The sequence below is a fragment of the Mesoplodon densirostris genome, chromosome 1 (assembly GCF_025265405.1).
Source record: "Mesoplodon densirostris isolate mMesDen1 chromosome 1, mMesDen1 primary haplotype, whole genome shotgun sequence".
Taxonomy (NCBI): Eukaryota; Metazoa; Chordata; class Mammalia; order Artiodactyla; family Ziphiidae; genus Mesoplodon; species Mesoplodon densirostris.
Genome location: NC_082661.1, coordinates 180,582,797 through 180,603,926, shown reverse-complemented (window position 1 = coordinate 180,603,926; position 21,130 = coordinate 180,582,797). Strand labels below are relative to the sequence as shown.

General features: G+C 39.2%; 1 protein-coding gene and 1 non-coding gene across 7 annotated transcripts in view; both read right to left on the bottom strand.

The window, feature by feature from the left end:
- The window catches only part of RUFY2 (RUN and FYVE domain containing 2), a 51,732-nt gene that overhangs the window by 2,993 nt on the left and 27,609 nt on the right, over positions 1-21,130 (bottom strand). For all 6 annotated transcript variants that reach the window (XM_060112990.1, XM_060113017.1, XM_060113007.1 and 3 more), the window contains 3 exons: positions 15,173-15,302; positions 14,769-14,863; positions 5,564-5,612 (listed from right to left, as the gene is read on the bottom strand). In XM_060112990.1, coding sequence (XP_059968973.1) covers positions 5,564-5,612; positions 14,769-14,863; positions 15,173-15,302 — 274 coding nt within the window. The remainder of the gene's footprint in view (positions 1-5,563; positions 5,613-14,768; positions 14,864-15,172; positions 15,303-21,130) is intronic.
- LOC132501716 (small nucleolar RNA SNORA19) lies at positions 10,466-10,594 on the bottom strand. The gene has a single exon (XR_009534294.1). It is a non-coding gene; the product is annotated as a small nucleolar RNA SNORA19 (small nucleolar RNA).

Here is a 21,130-nt window from a genome sequence, read left to right as displayed (position 1 = left end):
AAAGAAGCCTAACTAAAAGAATTGTGGGCTGACTCACATGATAACTTCTTTTTGAAGGGGCTATTTTATCTTGAAGATTATGAGTTTGGAGGAACTAAGGTGATTGACTGGGGAAAGAATCAGAACATGTGAAATTCCTTAAAAATTTATTGACTTAAATAACTTAGTCTGTGTTACACATAATTTAAAAAAAAAAACCCTTTACACACACACAAAAAAGGAAAGAACCCTAAAGAATATCCAGTCCAAAAACACTTAAGGATAAATTTTCATTATGTGAAATGCATGAATCTGGCATTATGTATATATACCTTATATACAGCAAATCCACAAAATTTGAAGAGATTTTGGAAATCAGATGATTGAGTTCGTTATTTTAGGTAAGACTTCACCTTAAATTCAGTTCTACACTGCTATTAATTTCCTTCACCTTCTGTAACTCACAAATTTAATAGTTACTATGTAAACTTTAGTGGCAAATATAAGTAGTGTTGAACAGGTGGAAGTTAACTTGATACCTAAAATTTCTAACTTGAAATTTGTTGATTTAAATTGTTGTTGATTTAAATTGAAAACAATTATTGAAGAATATGGAGGGAAAATTTTGACCCATTCTTAACTACCCAAGCTCTTGGCTAGAAAAAGCATTTTTTTCCCCTATGAAAGCAACTTTGTTAGGTGGTGCCCATTTTATTTCAAGAAGACCTAAGTGAAAGAAGAGTCCTCTGCTTCTGATTAATCTCATCACATCCCCCTTTCAGAAACAGCCCAGGCTAAGCTACATTGCCACTGCTTCCAAAGAACCAAGTATATCTGATTACCACTTGGGAGATGGAACAAGTGCCACCTACAACAGTGTACCTCTAAGGCATAAGACCTTTACCAGCTAATGAGAGAAAAATCTTCCAAGCAGAAGAGCCCACAGACATATTTCTCAAAAGCCTGAGTTGTCTTGAAAGCCTTTTCTACCTGACAGAATTCTTTGAAGAAAGTGAGACGAGGACTAAGTATTCACAGATCAAGGTCACAAGGTTAATATCAGCTGTTTTTATTTCAGTCTTAACCAGCAGCTATTATCTGATATAGCAGAGGTAAGACTAATGGTGTTGGGTTACTGCACTTCAGGCAGTCTAAGGCTCCTTAGAACACAGGATTGTAAGAAGTGAAGGTTTAAAAAAAAAAAAAGGGAAAACCTAGACAGCTCATATCAGACACACCAGCAGAGTCATATGACTTGAATCGTGGAATTTTTTTTTAAAGCAAGATGGGGCCGTAAAGATAATTCAATCCAACTTGAAGAACACCATAAAAAGGAAAGTGATTTGCCAAATGTCCCAAAGCCACCTAGTGGAAGCAACTTTGCTTCCTGCCCAGCTATATTTGTAAGGGATGGAGAGCCTGATGTGAAGCAGATTTCCAAGCAGTATCATTTGGTTCAGAAGTAACCTTCTGACATCAGGGTTGAGCTTCCAACCTTATTTCCAGACTTATTTTAATTTTAATTTGACTGAACTTACCCTGCCCCTCTCCCAAAGAGAAAAGCTGTACACTGTAGGGTAAGCCTAGTGTATTAGCTGGAAGGGACCTCAGAGATCAGCACCTTCAAGCTTTCATTTTACAGATAAGAAAACTTGAGACCCAGACAGCTGAAGGAGCTTCCTCAATGAAACAAAGCTGTTTACAAGCAGAGCCCAAACTAGAAGGGAGGAAACTACTGCTCGGCAAACAAATGGCTATTTTTCTCTGCCCAGTTCCAGAATGTCAGCCACCCAGCTTAAATCCTCCAAACAGGAATATTAGAGGATCCTTCTCTAGAGAAAGTCAACTGCCCCAGAGAGAAGTCGTGTAGGTACTAACATTGAGAAAGGATACACATCAGTTTGGTAGTTAACAGATTTCTCTATGCTTGAGGCCTACCAGTCTATTACAACCCACCCCCATCCACCTAACCAACACACACAGGGCTTTCAAGACTTTTTTTGTGTCTTTTATTGAAATTGGGAGATTACCCAACATTTATTTGAGGAAAGATTGGGGCATGAGGTACTCCAACCAAAGAACAAACCCAAGAATGGAATTCAGAAGAAACAGAATGGCAGTAGCAAAAGAAAACTTTAAAGAAACTATAATGAATATCCTCAGAGATGAAATAACAGGATGTTATTTTATTTATTTTTTTTTGCGGTACGCGGGCCTCTCACTGTTGTGGCCTCTCCCATTGCGGAGCACAGGCTCCGGATGCGCAGGCTCAGCAGCCATGGCTCACGGGCCCAGCCGCTCCGTGGCATGTGGGATCCTCCTGGACCGGGGCACGAACCTGCGTCCCCTGCATCAGCAGGCGGACTCTCAACCACTGCGCCACCAGGGAAGCCCAGGATGCTAGTTTAAAAAGGAAAAATGAGTGAATAAAAGCCTGCTGAGGGACTTCCCTGGTGGCACAGTGGTTAAGAGTCCACCTACCAATGCAGGGGACACGGGTTCGATCCCTGGTCCGGGAAGGTCCCACGTGCCGCGGAGCAACTAAGCCCATGCGCCACAACTACTGAGCCTGCACTCTAGAGCCCGCGAGCCACAACTACTGAAGCCCGTGTGCGCCTAGAGCCCACGCTCTGCAACAAGACAAGCCACTGCAGTAAGCCTGCGCACCACAACTAAGAGTAGCCCCCACTCACCATAACTAGAGAAAGCCCGCACACAGCAACAAAGACCCAACAGAGCCAAAAATAAATAAATTAATTTTAAAAAGAGCCTGCTGAATATTAAAAATATGGTAGCAGAAATAAAAAAGTCTCACAGAAGGCTGAACCTGAATCCAACCAAGCCTTTAGATTTAATTTCCAGTTTACAGGCTTAAATAAGGGGATAGAGTAACAAATTTAAGACTACTATGAACAAGCAATCAGATAAAATCTGAAATGTGAGAAACTGTAGGACAGCTGTTCCAGACCCATCAACTGGACAATAGCAAGGACCAAAAAAAAAAAAGACAAAGTCACATATAAATCCATTTTCATACATAAAAAAACCGGGAGGGGCTTCCCTGGTGGCGCAGTGGGAGAGTCCGCCTGCCGATGCAGGGGACACGGGTTCGTGCCCCGGTCCGGGAAGATCCCACATGCCGCGGAGCGGCTGGGCCCGTGAGCCGTGGCTGCTGAGCCTGCGCGTCCGGAGCCTGAGCTCCGCAACGGGAGAGGCCACAGCAGGGAGAGGCCCGCGTACAGCAAAAAAAAAAAAAACAAAAAAAAAAAACAGGGAAATCTGGATAATATTTTGTTAAAGCTAGACATGAATGATAAGACTATAAGAAAAACAACATAATGATTAACAAAAAATAGAGGACTGTTACTATAGGGAGGGGAATACAATCAGGGAGCACACATGTTCTATTATAAGCTAAAACAGAGTATGCCAGTGTTTTTAAGTTATACTATGTGTGTCCTCTTTTGCATATATGATATATATTTAACAGTGAAAAAATTTTACAGAGTTTTAAAAAATGACAGTTGGGCAGACATCCCTACATATCTCCTAAAAAAAGTGTGAAAGCAGAATAAAGGCATACAGATTCATAAAATCTTTATCTTCATTCACCATTTCCTAGGAGGCTACTAAAGGAAGCATTGCCCAGTGGGGATTCCCTGGCAGTCCAGTGGTTAGGACTCCACACTGTCACTGCAGAGGGCCAGGGTTCAATCCCTGGTCGGGGAACTAAAATCCCACAAGCCGTGTGACATGGCCAAAAAAAAAACCAAAAACAGTTGAAAGAACGAATGGAAGCAAAGGGAAATACCAAGACAAGAGTGACCAGACCAGGGACTTCCTTGGTGGTGCAGTGGTTAAGAATCTGTCTGCCGGGCCTCCCTGGTGGCGCAGTGGTTAAGAGTCCGCCTGCCGATGCAGGGGATACGGGTTCGTGCCCCGGTCTGGGAGGATCCCATATGCCGCGGAGCGGCTGGGCCCGTGAGCCATGGCCGCTGGGCCTGCGCGTCCGGAGCCTGTGCTCCGCAACGGGAGAGGCCACAACAGTGAGAGGCCCACATACCGCAAAAAGAAAAAAAAAAAAAAAAAAAAAAAAAAAGAATCTGTCTGCCAATTCAGGGGACACAGGTTCAATCCCTGGTCTGGGAAGATCCCACATGCCGCGGAACAACTAAACCCGTGCGCCACAACTACTGAAGCCTGCACGCCTAGAGCCCGTGCTCCACAACAAGAGAAGCCACCGCAAAAAGAAGCCCGTGCACCGCAACAAAGAGTAGCCCCCACTAGCCTCAACTAGAGAAAGCCCACGCGCAGCAACGAAGACCCAATGCAGCCAAAAATAAATAAAATAAATTAATTTATTAAAAAAAAAAAAAGAAAGAAAAAGAGTGACCAGACCAGACAGGAGCAGGAAAGCAGAGACTCCAGGAGGGATGACTCCGATGGAAAAAGAAAACTAACCAGTTACCCGATTCATTTTACCATGTGAAAACCTTTTATCAAGAAGCACTTTACAGAATTGTTTGAAAGTATAAGAAAACTCTGATGCTCAAATACAACAAAACTTAAAGGGGTGGGTAGGGGGAGAGTAAATATTAACTCCAGAGAAAATAAAAAGTAGTTCAAGAAAGAAAATATAATTGCAATATACTACCTGGTCCAGCAAGGAACAATATTTAAATAGTCATAATAAAGAATACACAGTAAATAAATGTCACAAAAACTTTTACTTAATTATACTGGGAGGGCAGTGAAGAGAAGACAGACCAGGGTGAGACTGAACACAATTCCTCATCCACCATGCTAATGAGGCAATAGATAGGTCTAAATAGTACTTAAGAAAAAGAGGAATAAATACCATAAGAAGCAACTAAAGGAATTAAAAGTAGCCTCCTTCTGGTGGCAGGAGCTGGGGTGGATAAGGCACAAGAGGGTGAAAACAAGAGACTGCTTCCTTTTTTTTTTTTAAGTCTTCCTAGTACAATTTGACTTTTTAAATTACTTTCATGTAACACTTTGATAAACCAAATGGGTAGCTTGTGTAGTAGGAAGCCATCTGTCACTGAAGTACTCACACAGGGACTGTATTTTCTCCTGTGTTGTAAAGAGATTCTTGCATCCAGATACATTCAGAACCATATACTAACAAATTGTACCAAATCACTTTCACATACATTAACTTACTCAATATTCAAAGCAACCCTATGCAAAATCATAAGCCAATTTCAGAAGAGAAAACTGAGACTCCAAGGGGATATTTGACTTGATGAAGGTCAAAAACTAGTAAGTAATAGACTAGCACAGGAATCTAAGTATTATCAAATTCAAAGGCAATTTCACTCTATCATGCCACACTTTGTAGGAAAGTGGACAAAATTATTTCCAAGGTCATTTCCAACATGAGGAATTTTAATAATGTGTTCTAGAGGTATAGGGAAGAGATGGACCCCATCATACAAGCTCCCCATTCACTGCTTCTGCTTCTATATATCCCAGGATTCAATAATAGTACACAGGGCCTTACCTTTACTGGAGACTCACATATATCCATACCTTCCTACTTGAGGAAAATACTTACACTCACCTGCAATGCTTTGTTGGCTTCTTTTATATCTTCTATTTTAAGTTTTGATCTAAAAAGATTATAAATAGGTCCAAATTTCAGTACACATTTTAAAATATAGACCATCTAGTAATTCATTAGAAAGGTATTGAATTTTCATAGAATATAAAATTGTATATACTATATTATTCTAATGACCTTCTTTGGCTAGTGGGATTATATTTAATATTTTCCGATATTTCCAAAATGTCCTAAAGCAAAAATAGTTTTGAGATTTAAAATTTGCTTTTTTAAAGTAACAATATTGGGCTTCCCTGGTGGCGCAGTGGTTAAAAATCAGCCTGCCAATGCAGGGGACGTGGGTTCGAGCCCTGGTTTGGGAAGATCCCACATGCCGCGGAGCAACTAAGCCACAACTACTGAAGCCCACGCGTCTAGAGCCCGTGCTCTGCAACAAGAGAAGCCACCATAATGAGAAGCCCAGGCACTGCAACAAAGAGTAGCCCCCGCTTGACGCAACTAGAGAAAGCCTGTGTGAAGTAATGAAGACCCAACGCAGCCAAAAATAAATAAATAAATTTATAAATTAAAAAAAAAAAAGAAAGCATATTGGTGTTTTCATGCGGTTATGACTACTAATGACAGCTATCATTTACTGTAGGCTTATGATGTACCAGACACTATGCTATAAACTTTGCATGCATAATGTCATTTAGTCTTCAAAAACACTTACAAAGATGAAAAAAGTGAGGCCTGCTGAAGTTTAGGTGGTAACTGGGGAAGCCACAATTCATACCCTGGTTCTCTAAGACCCCAAAGCTGACAGGTTAACCATTATGAACACTATTTCTCTAGCAGATGCAAAAGAGTGGTAAGTGAGAGCGGAAATATTAAGGAAGATATAATTGTGATAGTTTTTCACCTTTTGAAAATACATATTAACATACAGACTATAAATAACAATATTTAATTATCTGTGATCCCACTACCCAGAGATGATAATCTCTAAATATCAATGAGTATGTGTATTTCAAATGGAAAAATTATTTACACAGTTTCCCACATGACTTAACAACATATCCTGATAGGCTTAGAACTACTGACTTGTTATTAACTATCTGCCACATCATTATATTAAATGGTTACATGGTATACCATGAAAAAGAATATGAAGTATGTAGTTTATATAATTATCCAGTGCTGAACTTTCAACTTGTTTCAAGTTTTTTGCCACAAAACTGTTCATTAAAGTTGAAACGACCAAAACATTTGTATTATTTTTCTTAGGATAACAACTTAGAAATAAAATTACTGGATCAAAAGGTACATAAAATACTAAAGTCTCTGCTACTGAAGCAGAACATTAGGAAACTTGCTTTGTCCTACAAATGCTCTTTGTTCCAAGACATAAAAACAAAGTGTTACTACCAAACGTAAGGTAGATAGCTAGTGGGAAGCAGCTGCATAGCACAGGGAGATCAGCTCGGTGCTTTGTGACCGCCTGGAGGGGTGGGATAGGGAGGGTGGGAGGGAGACGAAAAAGGGAGGGGATATGGGAACATATGTATATGTATAACTGATTAAATTTGTTATAAAGCAGAAAAAAAATCAAACAAACAAACTCATAGAAAAACAGATCAGATTTGTGGTTACTGGAGGTGGGGGTTAGGGGAAGGGGGATTGGATGAAGGTGGTCAAAATGTACAAATTTCCAGTTATAAGATAAATAAGTATTAGAGATGTAAAATACAACAGGATAAATATAATTAACGCTGCTGTATGTTACATATGAAAGTTAAGAGAGTAAATCCTAAGAGTTCTCATCACAAGGAAGAAAATTTTTTTTTTCTATTTCTTTTATTTTGTATTTATATGAGGTGATGGATGGTCACTAAATTTACTGTGGTAATCATTTCATGGTGTATGTAACTCAAATCATTATAATGTACACCTTAAACTTATACAGTGCTGTATGTCAATTATACCTTAATAAAACTGGAAGGAAAAAAATCCAAAAAAAAAAAAAAAACACAAAGTGTTAGTCTTTTATCTGGTGCATAATGACTCTTATAGTGGGAATAATCAATGTAAAATTACACAGTATAAAAATATTAATAGAGTAATCAGGGCCTCCCTGGTGGCGCAAGTGGTTGAGAGTCCGCCTGCCGATGCAGGGGATACGGGTTCGTGCCCCGGTCTGGGAGGATCCCATATGCCGCGGAGCGGCTGGGCCCGTGAGCCATGGCCGCTGAGCCTGCGCGTCCGGAGCCTGCGCGTCCGGAGCCTGTGCTCCGCAACGGGGGAGGCCACAACAGTGAGAGGCCCGCATACCGCAAAAAAAAAAAAAGAAAGAAAAAAAAAATATTAATAGAGTAATCAAATTTTCTTGGCTGAATTCACATGTACAAAATGTATCCAAGGAAAATTGATGCTGGTGGGAATTTTGGCCAAAACAGTAACTGCTATATAGAAAAACTGAGTATGGAATAAAAGAGCTTACTTAATGGCATTCACTACAGAAATACTTTCTATATGAAAATTTACTGGTATTGATATATTTCTGGTTAAAATGCCTCTATTCATAAATATGGACTCTAAAAAGCTTGCCCCCTTCTGATAAGAATTGCCAAAGTACCTAAAGAAAAAGAGTATCAGTTACAGTTCCAATAAACACAATGTACAAGAACACCTTTTCCTTGTCCTAGACAAGGAACAGATGTCTATATTATTCATTTTAATTAAATTCTATTTAGAAATATGTATTTGTTTGTGAAAATATTTCCACAGCATAAAAACAGCATATAGAAGGGTCAAAATAAAACATGAGAATGTAATAAATGTGATACAATTATGACACTATAGGAAAACATCCATAAATTATACAAAGCCTCTGATAATCCTGAAACCCCTCCTTTGAGGAAAAAAATCTGTAAGTTTCTTTATATGGAAAGAATAGCATTTACAGAATACTACATTTGGAAGAGTCCTGGTAATTTCTTTTTTAAACTAAAAGTTTTTCTCCTTGGAATTTAAGCCTCAATGAGGATAAGGGAAAAGCTGGTTTTCCTCCTTCAGGTATTCTAAACTGTCAGTCATTATGACACAGATTAGTCTAGATTTTCTTACTTGAATATTTCATCCTAATATTTCATATATTCCATGTTTTCTTCAAATATGAATAGTTCAAGTTTATTTCATTTCTTTAATCCTCAAATTAGACAGTCTATCTACTACAATTATAACTTATTCAGAATAATAATTAACATTTAAGGCCTTTTAAGGGACTTCCCTGGTGGCGTAGTGGTTAAGAATCCGCCTGCCAATTCTTGGGACACGGGTTCAAGCCCTGGTCCAGGAAGATCCCACATGCCACGGAGCAACTAAGCCCGTGAGCCACAACTAATGAGCCTGCGCTCTAGAGCCTGCGAGCCGCAACTACTGAAGCCCACGTGCCACAACTACTGAAGCCGGCACACCTAGAGTCCGTGCTCCGCAACAACAGAAGCCACTGCAATGAGAAGCCCATGCACGGCAATGAAGAGTAGACCCCGCTCGACGCAACTAGAGAAAGCCCGTGCAGAGCAACAAAGACCCAACGGAACCAAAAAAAAAAAGTGCTCTTATAAAAAACTAAAATAAAAAAATAAAGCCTTTTAAAATCTACCAAAATTTCTCTTTATAAGAATCCTTCAATAAGAAACCAATTAAGAGTAAATATTTCATTATTAAAAGTATTTTTCTAGGGGCTTCCCTGGTGGCGCAGTGGTTGAGAGTCCGCCTGCCGATGCAGGGGACGTGGGTTCGTGCCCCGGTCTGGGAGGATCCCACATGCCGCGGAGCGGCTGGGTCCGTGAGCCATGGCCGCTGAACCTGCGTGTCCGGAGCCTGTGCTCCGCAACGGGAAGAGGCCACAGCAGTGAGAGGCCCACGTACAGCAAAAAAAAAAAAAACAATGAAGAAAAAAAAGTATTTTCTAATTAAAAGTAATCATTTACATTTAAAATTGCTGGTTCAGAAAGTAAGCATGGGAAAGTAACTTTCAGATCCATCCTGCTCATCTTACAGACACGAAAACTGATATTCTGCTTGTGATGAGGAAAGGCACTGGGCTAGGTGCCTTCCCATACTTATTCTGTTAATCAGAAAAAGAGCCCTATACGGATTTTATAACTCTCCATTTTACAAATGGAGAAATGGGCCTAAAGCCGTTAAATAAACAGCCCTAAGTCACATAGCTGATAAACCGTAGGAGGGATACTTTTTCCTGTGAGTGATGTTAATGAATACTAATTTTTGAATTTAGTCATAGATTTTTAAAAAATATTTGTTTTATTTATTCATTTTATTTATTTGGTTGTGCCAGGTCTTGGTTGCAGCATGTGTGCTCTTTAGTCACGGCCAGCTGGCTCCTTAGTTGTGGCATGTGAAATCTCAGTTGTGGCATGCAGGTGGGATCTAGTTCCCTGACCAGGGATCAAACCTGAGCTCCCTGCATTGGGAGTGCCGAGTCTTAACCACTGCACCACCAGTGAAGTTCCTAGTCATTGCTTAAAATGCAGATCTTGAATGGTAAGCTTGAAAACTATTTTCTGAAATATTAATTTTCCCTTTTAACAAAATTAAATGTTTCATATTATTCTGTATGACCTTCCCCCTCCCAACCCCATTTTATTAAAAAAAAATTTTTTTTTTACTGCACCGTGTGGCACGCAGGATCTTATTTCCCTGACCAGGGATGGAATCCGTGCCCACAGCAGTGGAAACGTGGCGTCCTAACCACTGGACCACCAGGAAGTTCCCCCAACCCCATTTAAAATAACACCCAAGTGGTCTACATAAAGCCAATTCTGTTAAATAAGGAGCAAAGGTTAAAGTACTGGTCCCAACTCTGTCCCTCATCATCAACAAATTTTTCTTTCCTCTTTTTGTCTGAAGGTGACTCACAGCAATGGCTAAATTAGTCATGCTGCTAATTTACCTCCAAAGGTTTATTTAGCACCTCAGAAATATCTTTTCTCTTGACATAAAGAAAAAAGACAATGAAATGCGCACACAACAGATTTTTAAAGAGATCATCAGGGACTTCCCTGGGAGTGGTCCAGTGGTTAAGACTCTGCACTTCCACTTCAGGGGGGTGCGGGTTCGATCCCTGGTCAGGGAACTAAGATCCCACATGCGGCCGTGTGGCAAAAAAATTAAAGAGATAACATCATTCTGTGTATTAGGGAAGAATTTGTTTTTACTTAATTTCAACCTGAAAACAGTCATAGGAGTAGGAGGATAAAGAGGAAGGCCAAAAGTGTTTCAGCAGATAAACAGGTACAAATACTCTTAGGGGCCAATGGTCCCTTCTCCAGCCCTGATTAAATTCTTAGCACAACAGAAGAGAACCAGAGTTGAGGAAGGATAAAATATGTTCTGACTCAAAAGTGGCCCTATCCATGTCTTAGAGACTATGGTTTCAGAAACAGTAAAGGAAAGCTAATAAATCTGAAACATAAAAATTCAAACATCAGCAAGGAAAAAACATACATATCAAAATTGAAACTAGGGCTTCCGTGATGGCACAATGGTTAAGAAGCTGCCTGCCAATGAAGGGGACACGGGTTCAAGCCCTGGTCCGAGAAGATCCCACATGCCGTGGAGCAACTAAGCCCATGTGCCACAACTACTGAGCCTGTGCTCTAGAGCCCACAAACCACAACTACTGAAGCCCGCGCACCTAGAGCCTGTGCTCTGCAACAAGAGAAGCCACCGCAATGAGAAGCCCGCACACCACAATGACAAGTAGCCCCCGCTCGCTGCAATTAGAGAAAGCCCACATGCAGCAACGAAGACCCAATGCAGCCAAAAAATATGTTAATTAATTAAAAAACATATATATATATATATAAAATGAAACTAAAAGACAACAGACAAACTGGGAAAAAAAGATGTACACTTGTAGAACAAATAATTTACAAAGACCCCATAAGAAAAAGATGAGCAATCAACCAAAACCAAAAAATGTGCAAAGGATACGAACAGGCACTTTACAGAAAATAAAATACAAATACAAATGGAACACAAATTTAGATGCTTAACCCTGCTCATAGTTAAAGAAATACAAATCAAAACACTTAAGATTTTCACCGGTCAGACTGGCAGAAACAGGCACTCTCTCCTACTACTGGAGGGGGTCTAACAGCAGAGACGGTAGGTAATCTGGCACTAACAAAATCTTTTTAAATTTATTTATTTATTTATTTTTAATTTATTTATTTATTTATGGCTGCGTTGGTTCTTTGTTGCTGTGTGCAGCTTTCTCTAGTTGCGGTGCGGTGGCTTCTCTTGTTGTGGAGCACAGGCTCTAGGTGCGTGGGCTTCAGTAGCTGTGGCTCATGGGCTCTAGAGTGCAGGCTCAGTAGTTGTGGCACACTGGCTTAGTTGCTCCGTGGCATGTGGGATCTTCCAGGACCAGGGCTTGATCCCGTGTCTCCTGCATTGGCAGGCGGATTCTTAATCACTGTGCCATCAGGGAAGCCCCTTTTTAAATTTATTTTTATGTTTTTATTATGTAAGTCTCAGGTATATAGCATTATATTTCAAAACCTGTACACATTCCAGAGTGATCACCACCAAAAGTCTAGTTACCATCCATTGCTATAATCAAAAAATTTAAATTCTTTTGGGCAGCAATCACCTCTAGGAACTTACTCTTCAGATATACACATTAAAGTATATCAAGGGACTTCCCTTGTGGTCCAGTGGTTAAGAATCTGCCTTCCAATGCAGGGGACACGGGTTCGATCTCTGGTCGGGGAACTAAGATCCCACATGCCATGGGGCAACTAAGCCCTCACGACACAACTACTGAGCATGTGGGCCACAACTAGAGAGCCTACATGCTACAACTACAGAGCCCACATGCTCTGGAGCCTGCACGCCACAACTAGAGAGCCTGTGCACTGCAACTACTGAGACCACGTGCCACAACTAGAGAGAAGCCCACATGCTGCAATGAGGAGCTCGTGCACCACAGCAGAGTATCCCGCATGCCACAAGGAAGATCCCGCCTGCTGCAACTAAGACCCAACACATCCAAAAATAAAATAAATAAATAAATATTTTTAAAAAGAAAGTATATCAAGATATATCAACACACATGTACAAGGACACAGAAGCATGTTATAAAAGAAAAAAATGATAAACAATGTCAATTAAAGCACATTCATCCTACGGAATATCTTTATGTAATGATATGGAAAAACCTCTAACTCATTTTTTTTAACTCATATTCTTAAGTAAAAAACAAACAAACAAACAAAAAAATCCTACCACACACACACACACACAAACCAGCAAACTTCAAAAGAACATGCATACAGTGCCGTTACACAGGGATTAGGTATGCGGTCAGTATACAAGGGAAAAATTTAGTAGTCAAAAAAAACCTTGAAAATCACTGCTCAAAATAACATTGAGCAGTAATTTTCATGCAAACTATAATTTGAGAATCAATGAACCAGAATAAAGGAAAAAGGAAAACAATGAAATTCTGAATTCAGCTATCTGGACATCTAAATGATCATGCCTTTAATACAACTATAAAGTCTCTAGTATTGAGTGGGAGATGGGTGAAAAGTCATACACATTCCTTGTTTTACTATTCTAACCTGTTTTAATATTAAACCTTTATGATCTTAAATAAATGTAAATATATATTTTGTTGTGGGGATTGTTCACTGTTGAGTCCCTAGCACTTAGAATAGTGCCTGGAACATAGTATTTGTTGGATGAATAAATGGAAAATGAACACCTGGTCTGGCTCAAAATGATCAATGAATGGCTGCCAGATTAGAATAAAAATCTTGCTTATTGAAATCACAATGCAAATTGTTCTTTGTAGAAACAAAAACATCTTTATCTTTTTGAGAGCTGGTATTTCCTTTTGTGGTTTTAGGGAACTACTCTTTTTTGGCTGAGCCTCACAGCATGCGGGATCTTAGTTCCCTGACCAGGGATCGTACCTGCATCCCCTGCATTGGAAGCACAGACTCTTAACCACTGGATTACCAGGGAAGTCCCAGGGAACTACTCTTTACTACGCCCTTGGTAATTGTTCTCAAAACTTCCTAATGGAATCCCAACTTTAACAATTAATTCTCCATTCCAGTATGATTTCTATTCAGTTTAATGATTACAAAAGATATATATGACATATATATATAGCTAATCATATCCATATATATAATGAAATCCTCATATATAGATTTGTTCTGAGGTTAGCTAACTTTGGGGATTGATACTTGGGAGGAGGGAGGCAACTGTTTATTTTATACCTTTTGGTGCTCTTTGTCTTTTTTTGGCCATGCTGCTCATGGCATGTGGGATCTTAATTCCCTGACCAGGGATCGAACCCACGTGCCCTGCAGTGGAAGTGCAGAGTCTTAACCACTGGACCGCCAGGGAAGTCCCCTTTTGGTGCTCTCTGAATTTTCTAACCATATAAAACATCAAAGGGATTTATATAGGTGATAGGCTTATGGGTCATTGTGGCTTTCTTTTACTTTTCTGTATTAAAAAAAAATGACACTATTTTTTTTAACATCACAGTGGTACATTTGATACTAAATTAAACCCTCCAGAGTTTCCCCTAGATAGTTGACAATATGTTCAATCAGGGCACAAAGATGAAGCTAATCCAAAACACAGACCATGTGGACTAAGGAGGAAAATGTGAGAACGACAGAACGCCATTTCTCCTTCTTGTCTTCACAGAAACCCAGTAACACTTCATTGTGACAGAAACAACCACAATGCATGAAGTCAAGCCTCAACTCCAGACAACATCAAACACCATTCACTTTTCACAATGCTGGCTTCTTCTCAGAACAGTCTCAAAAAGCTCTCTCCAGATATTTTGAAAATTTGACTTTTGTTCTGAGAAAAATATATTAAATGAACTTCTGAATTCTCTGACTGGAAGAAATTAAACAAGAGTCTTAGATTTCATCTACTGGAAAATGTTTAGAGCTAACACTTACTAAAATGAACATAACTTTAAAAAAAATCTCTCCAATCCACACCCTTATTTGTTAATCTTTAAAGTTGTTGTTTGGCTTTGTTTTTAATAGTTCATATCTTTCTATTTTATATTTAAACTCTTCTGTCTACTTGGTTTGGCACACTCATAACTTAATAAGGGTCAATGACTACTTAGTTGGAGGAAAAAAAGAGAAATTACTCGCTAAGTTTGTTGCCAAGTTCTTGAAGAGCTTGCTCCTGTTCGTGATATATTTTTTTCAACTGGTGATTTTCATCCTGGAGGTGAAGGAACTCCTTCAAAACAATAAAAGACAGAAAATGCAATTTAAAAGAAACAAACTCCACACTGCATACATACAATTAAAGGATAGGAATGTATCCTTCAGCTTTTCATAAAAAATAGCTGCTCTAAAAAAAAAAAAAAAAGCTGCTCTATCAACTATCAGCTATTTTCCATTCATTTAATCTCCTTACTGATATTTTTAAAGATGACCAGTATACTCTGTTTCCTTGGTATAAATGTAAATTACTATTTGATTCTCTTTTTAAATAACTTAACTGTCATCAAGATAGAATTTCTAAAGTTTTACCACCATTATTTACTTTTTTAAGACTAATGATTTGTTGGGTCTCATTTCTAAGATGAGATAAGGTGTCTTTCTCCTTTTGAAGATCTTCTTGCAAAGTTTGCCTCCATTCCTTCTCAATCTTCAGATCGGTTTCCAGTTGCACCCTTAAATGACAAATAATACAGAGAAGTTCAGTGTTATTTCTCACATGACATTTGTACGTATTCTTCATTAACAGCATCTCTTTGGTTGATTACTTTCACCTTTGTAATGCAATTCTTCAGGTAGTTTCTTTCACAAATATTTTTTAGAAAACAAGTTCAGTAGCACAGGGTTTTCAGATCTCAAAGTCTCAGTTAATTTGTCAGTCACAAAAACCTCTTGCTAAATGACAATTTGTCATTTATTAACTCTGTATACATAAATGCTGTATAAGCATGGAAAATGCCTGGAAGGGCACACCATGCTATTAAGACTGGTTATATCTTAGAAATGGAACCATGTTCTGGGCCATGAGAAAATTTTTACCACAAACTAATGAAAAGTATTGTTCTGATATAAGGATTACAGCAACCACAAAATCAATTCAACATCAGAAACAGAAAAATCAGCCCTGGTGCCAAGTGCTACTTTGCAGATTACTGTTGGAAGCTGACCCATTACAGTGCAGAGCTAAGACCAGGGAGACACTAGAGGAAAATCCACACTGCCTGAAAATGCCAGTTCACATTTGAAAGCTCTATTTCATCATTCAAACAACAGGTGCTAGCTGGAAAAACAAAAGTAGTATTCTTACATTTTAGGAACCCCCCCCAAAATAATTCCAATAATTATGGCTCATAAGTAGTTGTAACAGGTGAGGTATATACTAATAATACAATAGTTCCTAATACTATACATTTTAAATTATAATGTTATGTCATAATATTGAGAATATCACCGTATTACATTATATTTTTTGTGTTAATATGATTACTTTTGTTTCCTCATAAAGTTAGCATTTCCATCTACAGCCAAATTATTTTCAGTGAAGCAATTTTAGATTTTATAATTAAGGTTGAAGAGACAAGATACCTCAAAATGGAATTTACAAATTGTTGATAAATACCATTTCACCACAAATTTAAAAGGGATACAGAGGAACAGGTATATGTTACTAACACTGAAGTAAGCAAAGTACAGAGTGAGTGCATTGTTGAGTGGCCGCATCATCCAGAATCAGAAAAAACTGAGTGAAAAAGCAAAGGAAAAATTCTGTTTTTAAGTTATTTTAAATATATTGTCAAAACACATGTTGACCACCAAGGGCAGAAACCATAAAGGGAAAAAAAAGGGAAAATAGAACTATATAAAAATGTAAAACGTCTAAATGAAAAAAACCACTATGAACAAAGTTTAAAAATAAACTATAGGGCTTCCCTGGTGGCGCAGTGGTTAAGAATCCGCCTGCCAATGCAGGGGACACGGGTTCAAGCCCTGGTCCGGGAAGATCCCACATGCTGCGGAGCAACTAAGCCCATACACCACAACTACTGAGCCTGTACTCTAGAGCCCACGAGCCACAACTACTGAAGCCTGCATGCCTATAGCCCGTGCTCCGCAACAAGAGAAGCCACCGCAATGAGAAGCCCCCGCACCGCAAAGAGGAGTAGCCCCCACTAGCCACAACTAGAGAAAGCCTGTGAGCAGCAACTAAGACCCAACGCAGCCAAAAATAAATTAATTAATTAATTTTTTAAAAACACACACAGGCTTCCCTGGTGGCACAGTGGTTAAGCCTCTGCCTGCCAATGCAGGGGACACGGGTTCGAGCCCTGCACCTGGAAGATCCCACATGCCACGGAGCAGCTTGAGCCCGTGTGCTGCAACTAATGAAGCCCACGCGCCTAGAGCCTGTGCTCCAGAACAAGAGAAGCCGCTGCAATGAGAAGCCCGAGCACCACAGGAAGAGCAGCCCCCACTGCCGCAACTAAAGAAAAACCCCGCACCCAGCAACGAAGACCCACCGCAGCCAAAAATAATAAATTAATTAATTAATTAAAAAAAAAAACACACAAAAAACTATAAACTTAGAAAACATTTTCACTGTATGTGAAAAACCCACAGTAAACACATAAAGAGCTCTTATATAAATAAATATTAAAAAACTGAACACCACAGAGGAAAAACTAGAGGCTATGAACTGGCAATTCACAAAATAAAGAAATACAAAAGGCTATTACTAGTAATCAAAGATATGCAAACTCAAACAATAAAGCACAATTTTTCAGGCTAAATGATTCCTTTAGGTTAACTGAGATACGGTAGTGTAGACCTATAGTAACTGATATGATACAATGTCCATAATGTAGTAAATACAATAAACAAGCTACTAAAGAGCATGTAGCATGATCCTCTTTCTATTGATAAAAAGCAAAAAATATCTATGCATACCCAAAAAGAATGTTCATCAAAATGTGAGAAAAAGGTATATCCAGGGAATCCCCTGGCGGTCCAGTGGTTAGGACACCACACTTCCACTGCAGGGGGCTTGGGTTTGATCCCTGGTTGGGGAACTAAGATTCCTCATGCCACGAGAGCAGCCAAAAAAAAAAGGTATCTCCCATATTTATTTTCTTCACTTTTTTCCATATTTTCTTACATTTGGTCAACAGCATGTAATGTTTTCATAATCAGAAACCAAAGAAAGTTATTTCCCTTTTAGGTGAAAAATTGGAATTTGTTTTTCTTGGACAAGGTCCCAACTGCCTATTTCTACAGAAACAGTTCCAATTTTTCTGATGGACCCCCTTGATCTCCAAATTAACATGTTTATGCTCTACCAAAATGGCACCCAATGAGAAATGAAATTACTTTCACAGTTTCAGCAGGGACAAACATCTTCTCTCCACAGCTGTACCCAAGACCTATTGAGTAGGTTAGCCCTACAGGGAAGGACCAGGTCCCTGGAGCATTATTTGGGTCATCCTTTAGGCAGGGATCAAATAGAGGCATCATTGTAGAATTAATATCAGACTTGTCTTACCTACCCTTTTGTCAAGCTCTAGAAAAATTATTCAGTAACACAGAGTACTGAAGTTTCAAGATTGTATTCTATTGACTGGCAAAGTATCCCAGTCTTGCTTTTCACATTTTTCCATATTTCAGGGTATAGGGACTTAAACAACAAAACCCTTGGCACCATTAATAAACTTGATGACTTAAATGTTCTTTGTGATTTCTGTTGCCAAGGGAGTCCTGAAAGTGCTTTTGTGGAAGTCTTAAAATTAAGAGAAAATGTTCGTTTGCCAAGTGGTGGGATTTTTTTGGTGGGGGGGGCGTGGTGCGTGTGAGTTTTAGTTTCACAATTTACAAATGATGTAAGTTTCCAACCAAGGTAATACTCCCTGGCCTAAAGCCTTATTCTATATACCAATTTCTCAAAATGTTATTTTTGTGGTAGATTTAAAAGGAACTTAATTCGGTTCTGAACAAGGTGGAGTAAACACATTTCTACCTATCCCTCCAACTAAGTACAGTTAAAATCCCTAGACATTATATATAAACAAACATAAGAATATTCTGAAAGGGGGAGAGAAGAAAGCAGACCAGCTAGGAACGCCAGGATTCAAGGAATAACATGGTGATGAGTTCCCTGAGGCTTCTTTTTGCCTTCTTTATAGCTCTGACTGGATGTAGAAGAAGCCCACAACCCACAAACAGCAATGGGCACAGACAAAAAAAGCCCCAAGAAAAGCCTACTCTCTCCTGCCAAAGAGCTAGGAAGAAGTAGCCTAGCGTGATAGAAACCTTTTGTACGATAAATGTCCTATTCCAAAAAAAAAACACCAGAGGAAAAAACCATGCCCACCCCAACCACTGTCAGCAAAAGCCAAATGGGGAGCCTAGTTTCTACCCTCACCTGGCAATAATGAGGCATCCCTCCCAATTCCCACTGTTGTAGATTCAGAGAAAGAGCCAAGTGCGGACTTTTTTACCACCATCCAGCAGTAATGAGGTATCTCTCCCCATCCACCTCTACGGTATTAGTGGAAGTCACATGGAGAGCGTGGACCTTTATCCTTATGCATCAGTAACAAGGCATTTCCCACCCTCCCCACAGTGTCAGCAAAGGCCAAGTGGGGAGCTTAGATTTCAACCCTGGCCTGGGGTTAGTGAGGTACCTCTCCCACTCCCCTCCAGGATGGTGTCAGCAGAGACCAAGAGGGAAGCATGGACTCCACTCCCACTTGATGGTAACAAGGCACCACTCTCCCTCTCCACAGTGTCAATGGAGACTGAGTGGAAAACACAGATTTCAATCCCTGCCCACTAGTTAGGCACCCTTCTCCATTCCATCCAGGATGGTCCTGGGCTTCTATCCCCACTTGGTATGAAGAGTCAGTGTCCACGTTCCCCTGCTGGTGTGGTTTCAGTAGAGGACTGCTAAAATGTAAGATTTAAGTAAGATGCAGTCTCATAACATAGTTCCCAAAATGTCCAGAATGCAGTTGAAGAATACCTGTCATACCAAGACCCAGGAAAAATCAACAGATTCCAGGAAAAATCAACAGATGGCAACATGTCAGATAATTCAAGATGTTGGATTTAACTAATAAGAATTTTAAAGCAGCCATCATAAAAATATTCCCATGACCAATTAAGAATATGCTTGAGGAACCCTCCTACACTGTTGGTGGGTATGTAAATTGGTAAAACCACTATGGAGAACAGTATGGAGGCTCCTTTAAAAACTAAAAATAGAGCTACCATACAATCCTGCAATCCCACTCCTGGGCATATACCTGCAGAAAACAGTAATTCGAAAAGATACATGCACCCCAATGTTCACTGCAGCACTATTTACAATAGCCAAGACATGGAAGCAACCTAAATGTCCATCGACAGATGACTAAATAAAGATGCGTTATATTTATACAATGGAATATCAGTCAGCCATAAAATGCCATTTGCAGCAACACAGACGGACTTAGAGATTATCATACTAAGTGAAGTAAGTCAGACAGAGAAAGACAGACATCATATGATATCACTTACTTGTAGAATCTAAAAAAAATGAGATAAATGAACTTATTTACAAAACAGAAATAGAGTCACAGACATAGAAAACAAACTTATGGTTACCAAAGGGGAAAGGGGGGAGTTTGGGATTAACATATACACACTACTATATATAAAATAGATAACCAACAGGTCCTACTGTCTAGCACAGGGAAGTATACTCAGTATTTTGTAATTACCTATAATAACCTATAAGGGAAAATAATCTGAAAAATATATATAGATGTATGTATAACTGAATCACTCTGCTGTACCCCTGAAACTAACACAACATTGTAAATCACCTATAGTTCAACTAAAACAACAAAACAAAAAACTCCCAAAATGTCATTTCCTCTACCTGGAAATTCCCTCTCCTGCCCAGATAGTGACTCAGACTCTTGGGTATCATTTAAAATAGTTTATATTTTACCTCCTCTGAAAAAAAAAGAATATGCTTGAAACAAATTCATAAATAGGAAGTTTTGAAAGGAAGAAAGGCAATTTTAGAAGGGAAGAACAGTCAAACGGAAATCTTAGAACTGAAAAATAAAATAATCTCACTGTATGGTCTCAACAGGAGAATGAAGATGATGAGGAAAGAATGAATGAATTTCAAAACAGAACAACAGAGATTACCCGATCTGAACACAGAAAGAAAACTGACCGAAAAAAAAAAAAATAGTGTCAGGGTCCTATGGGACTACTAAAAAAAAGATCTAACATTCATGATATGAGAGTCCCAGAAGAAGAGGAGAAAGCAGGTGGAACTGAAAAAAAATATCTGAAGAAATAATGGCTGAAATTTTTCCAGATTTGGCAAAGATAAGCCTAATGACCCAAGAAGCTGACCAAAGGCAAAAAAGGATAAATCCAAAGAAAGAATCTTGAGGGTAACTAGAGGAACAATGATTCAAATGACAGTCTACCTTTCATCAGAAACTACGAAGAC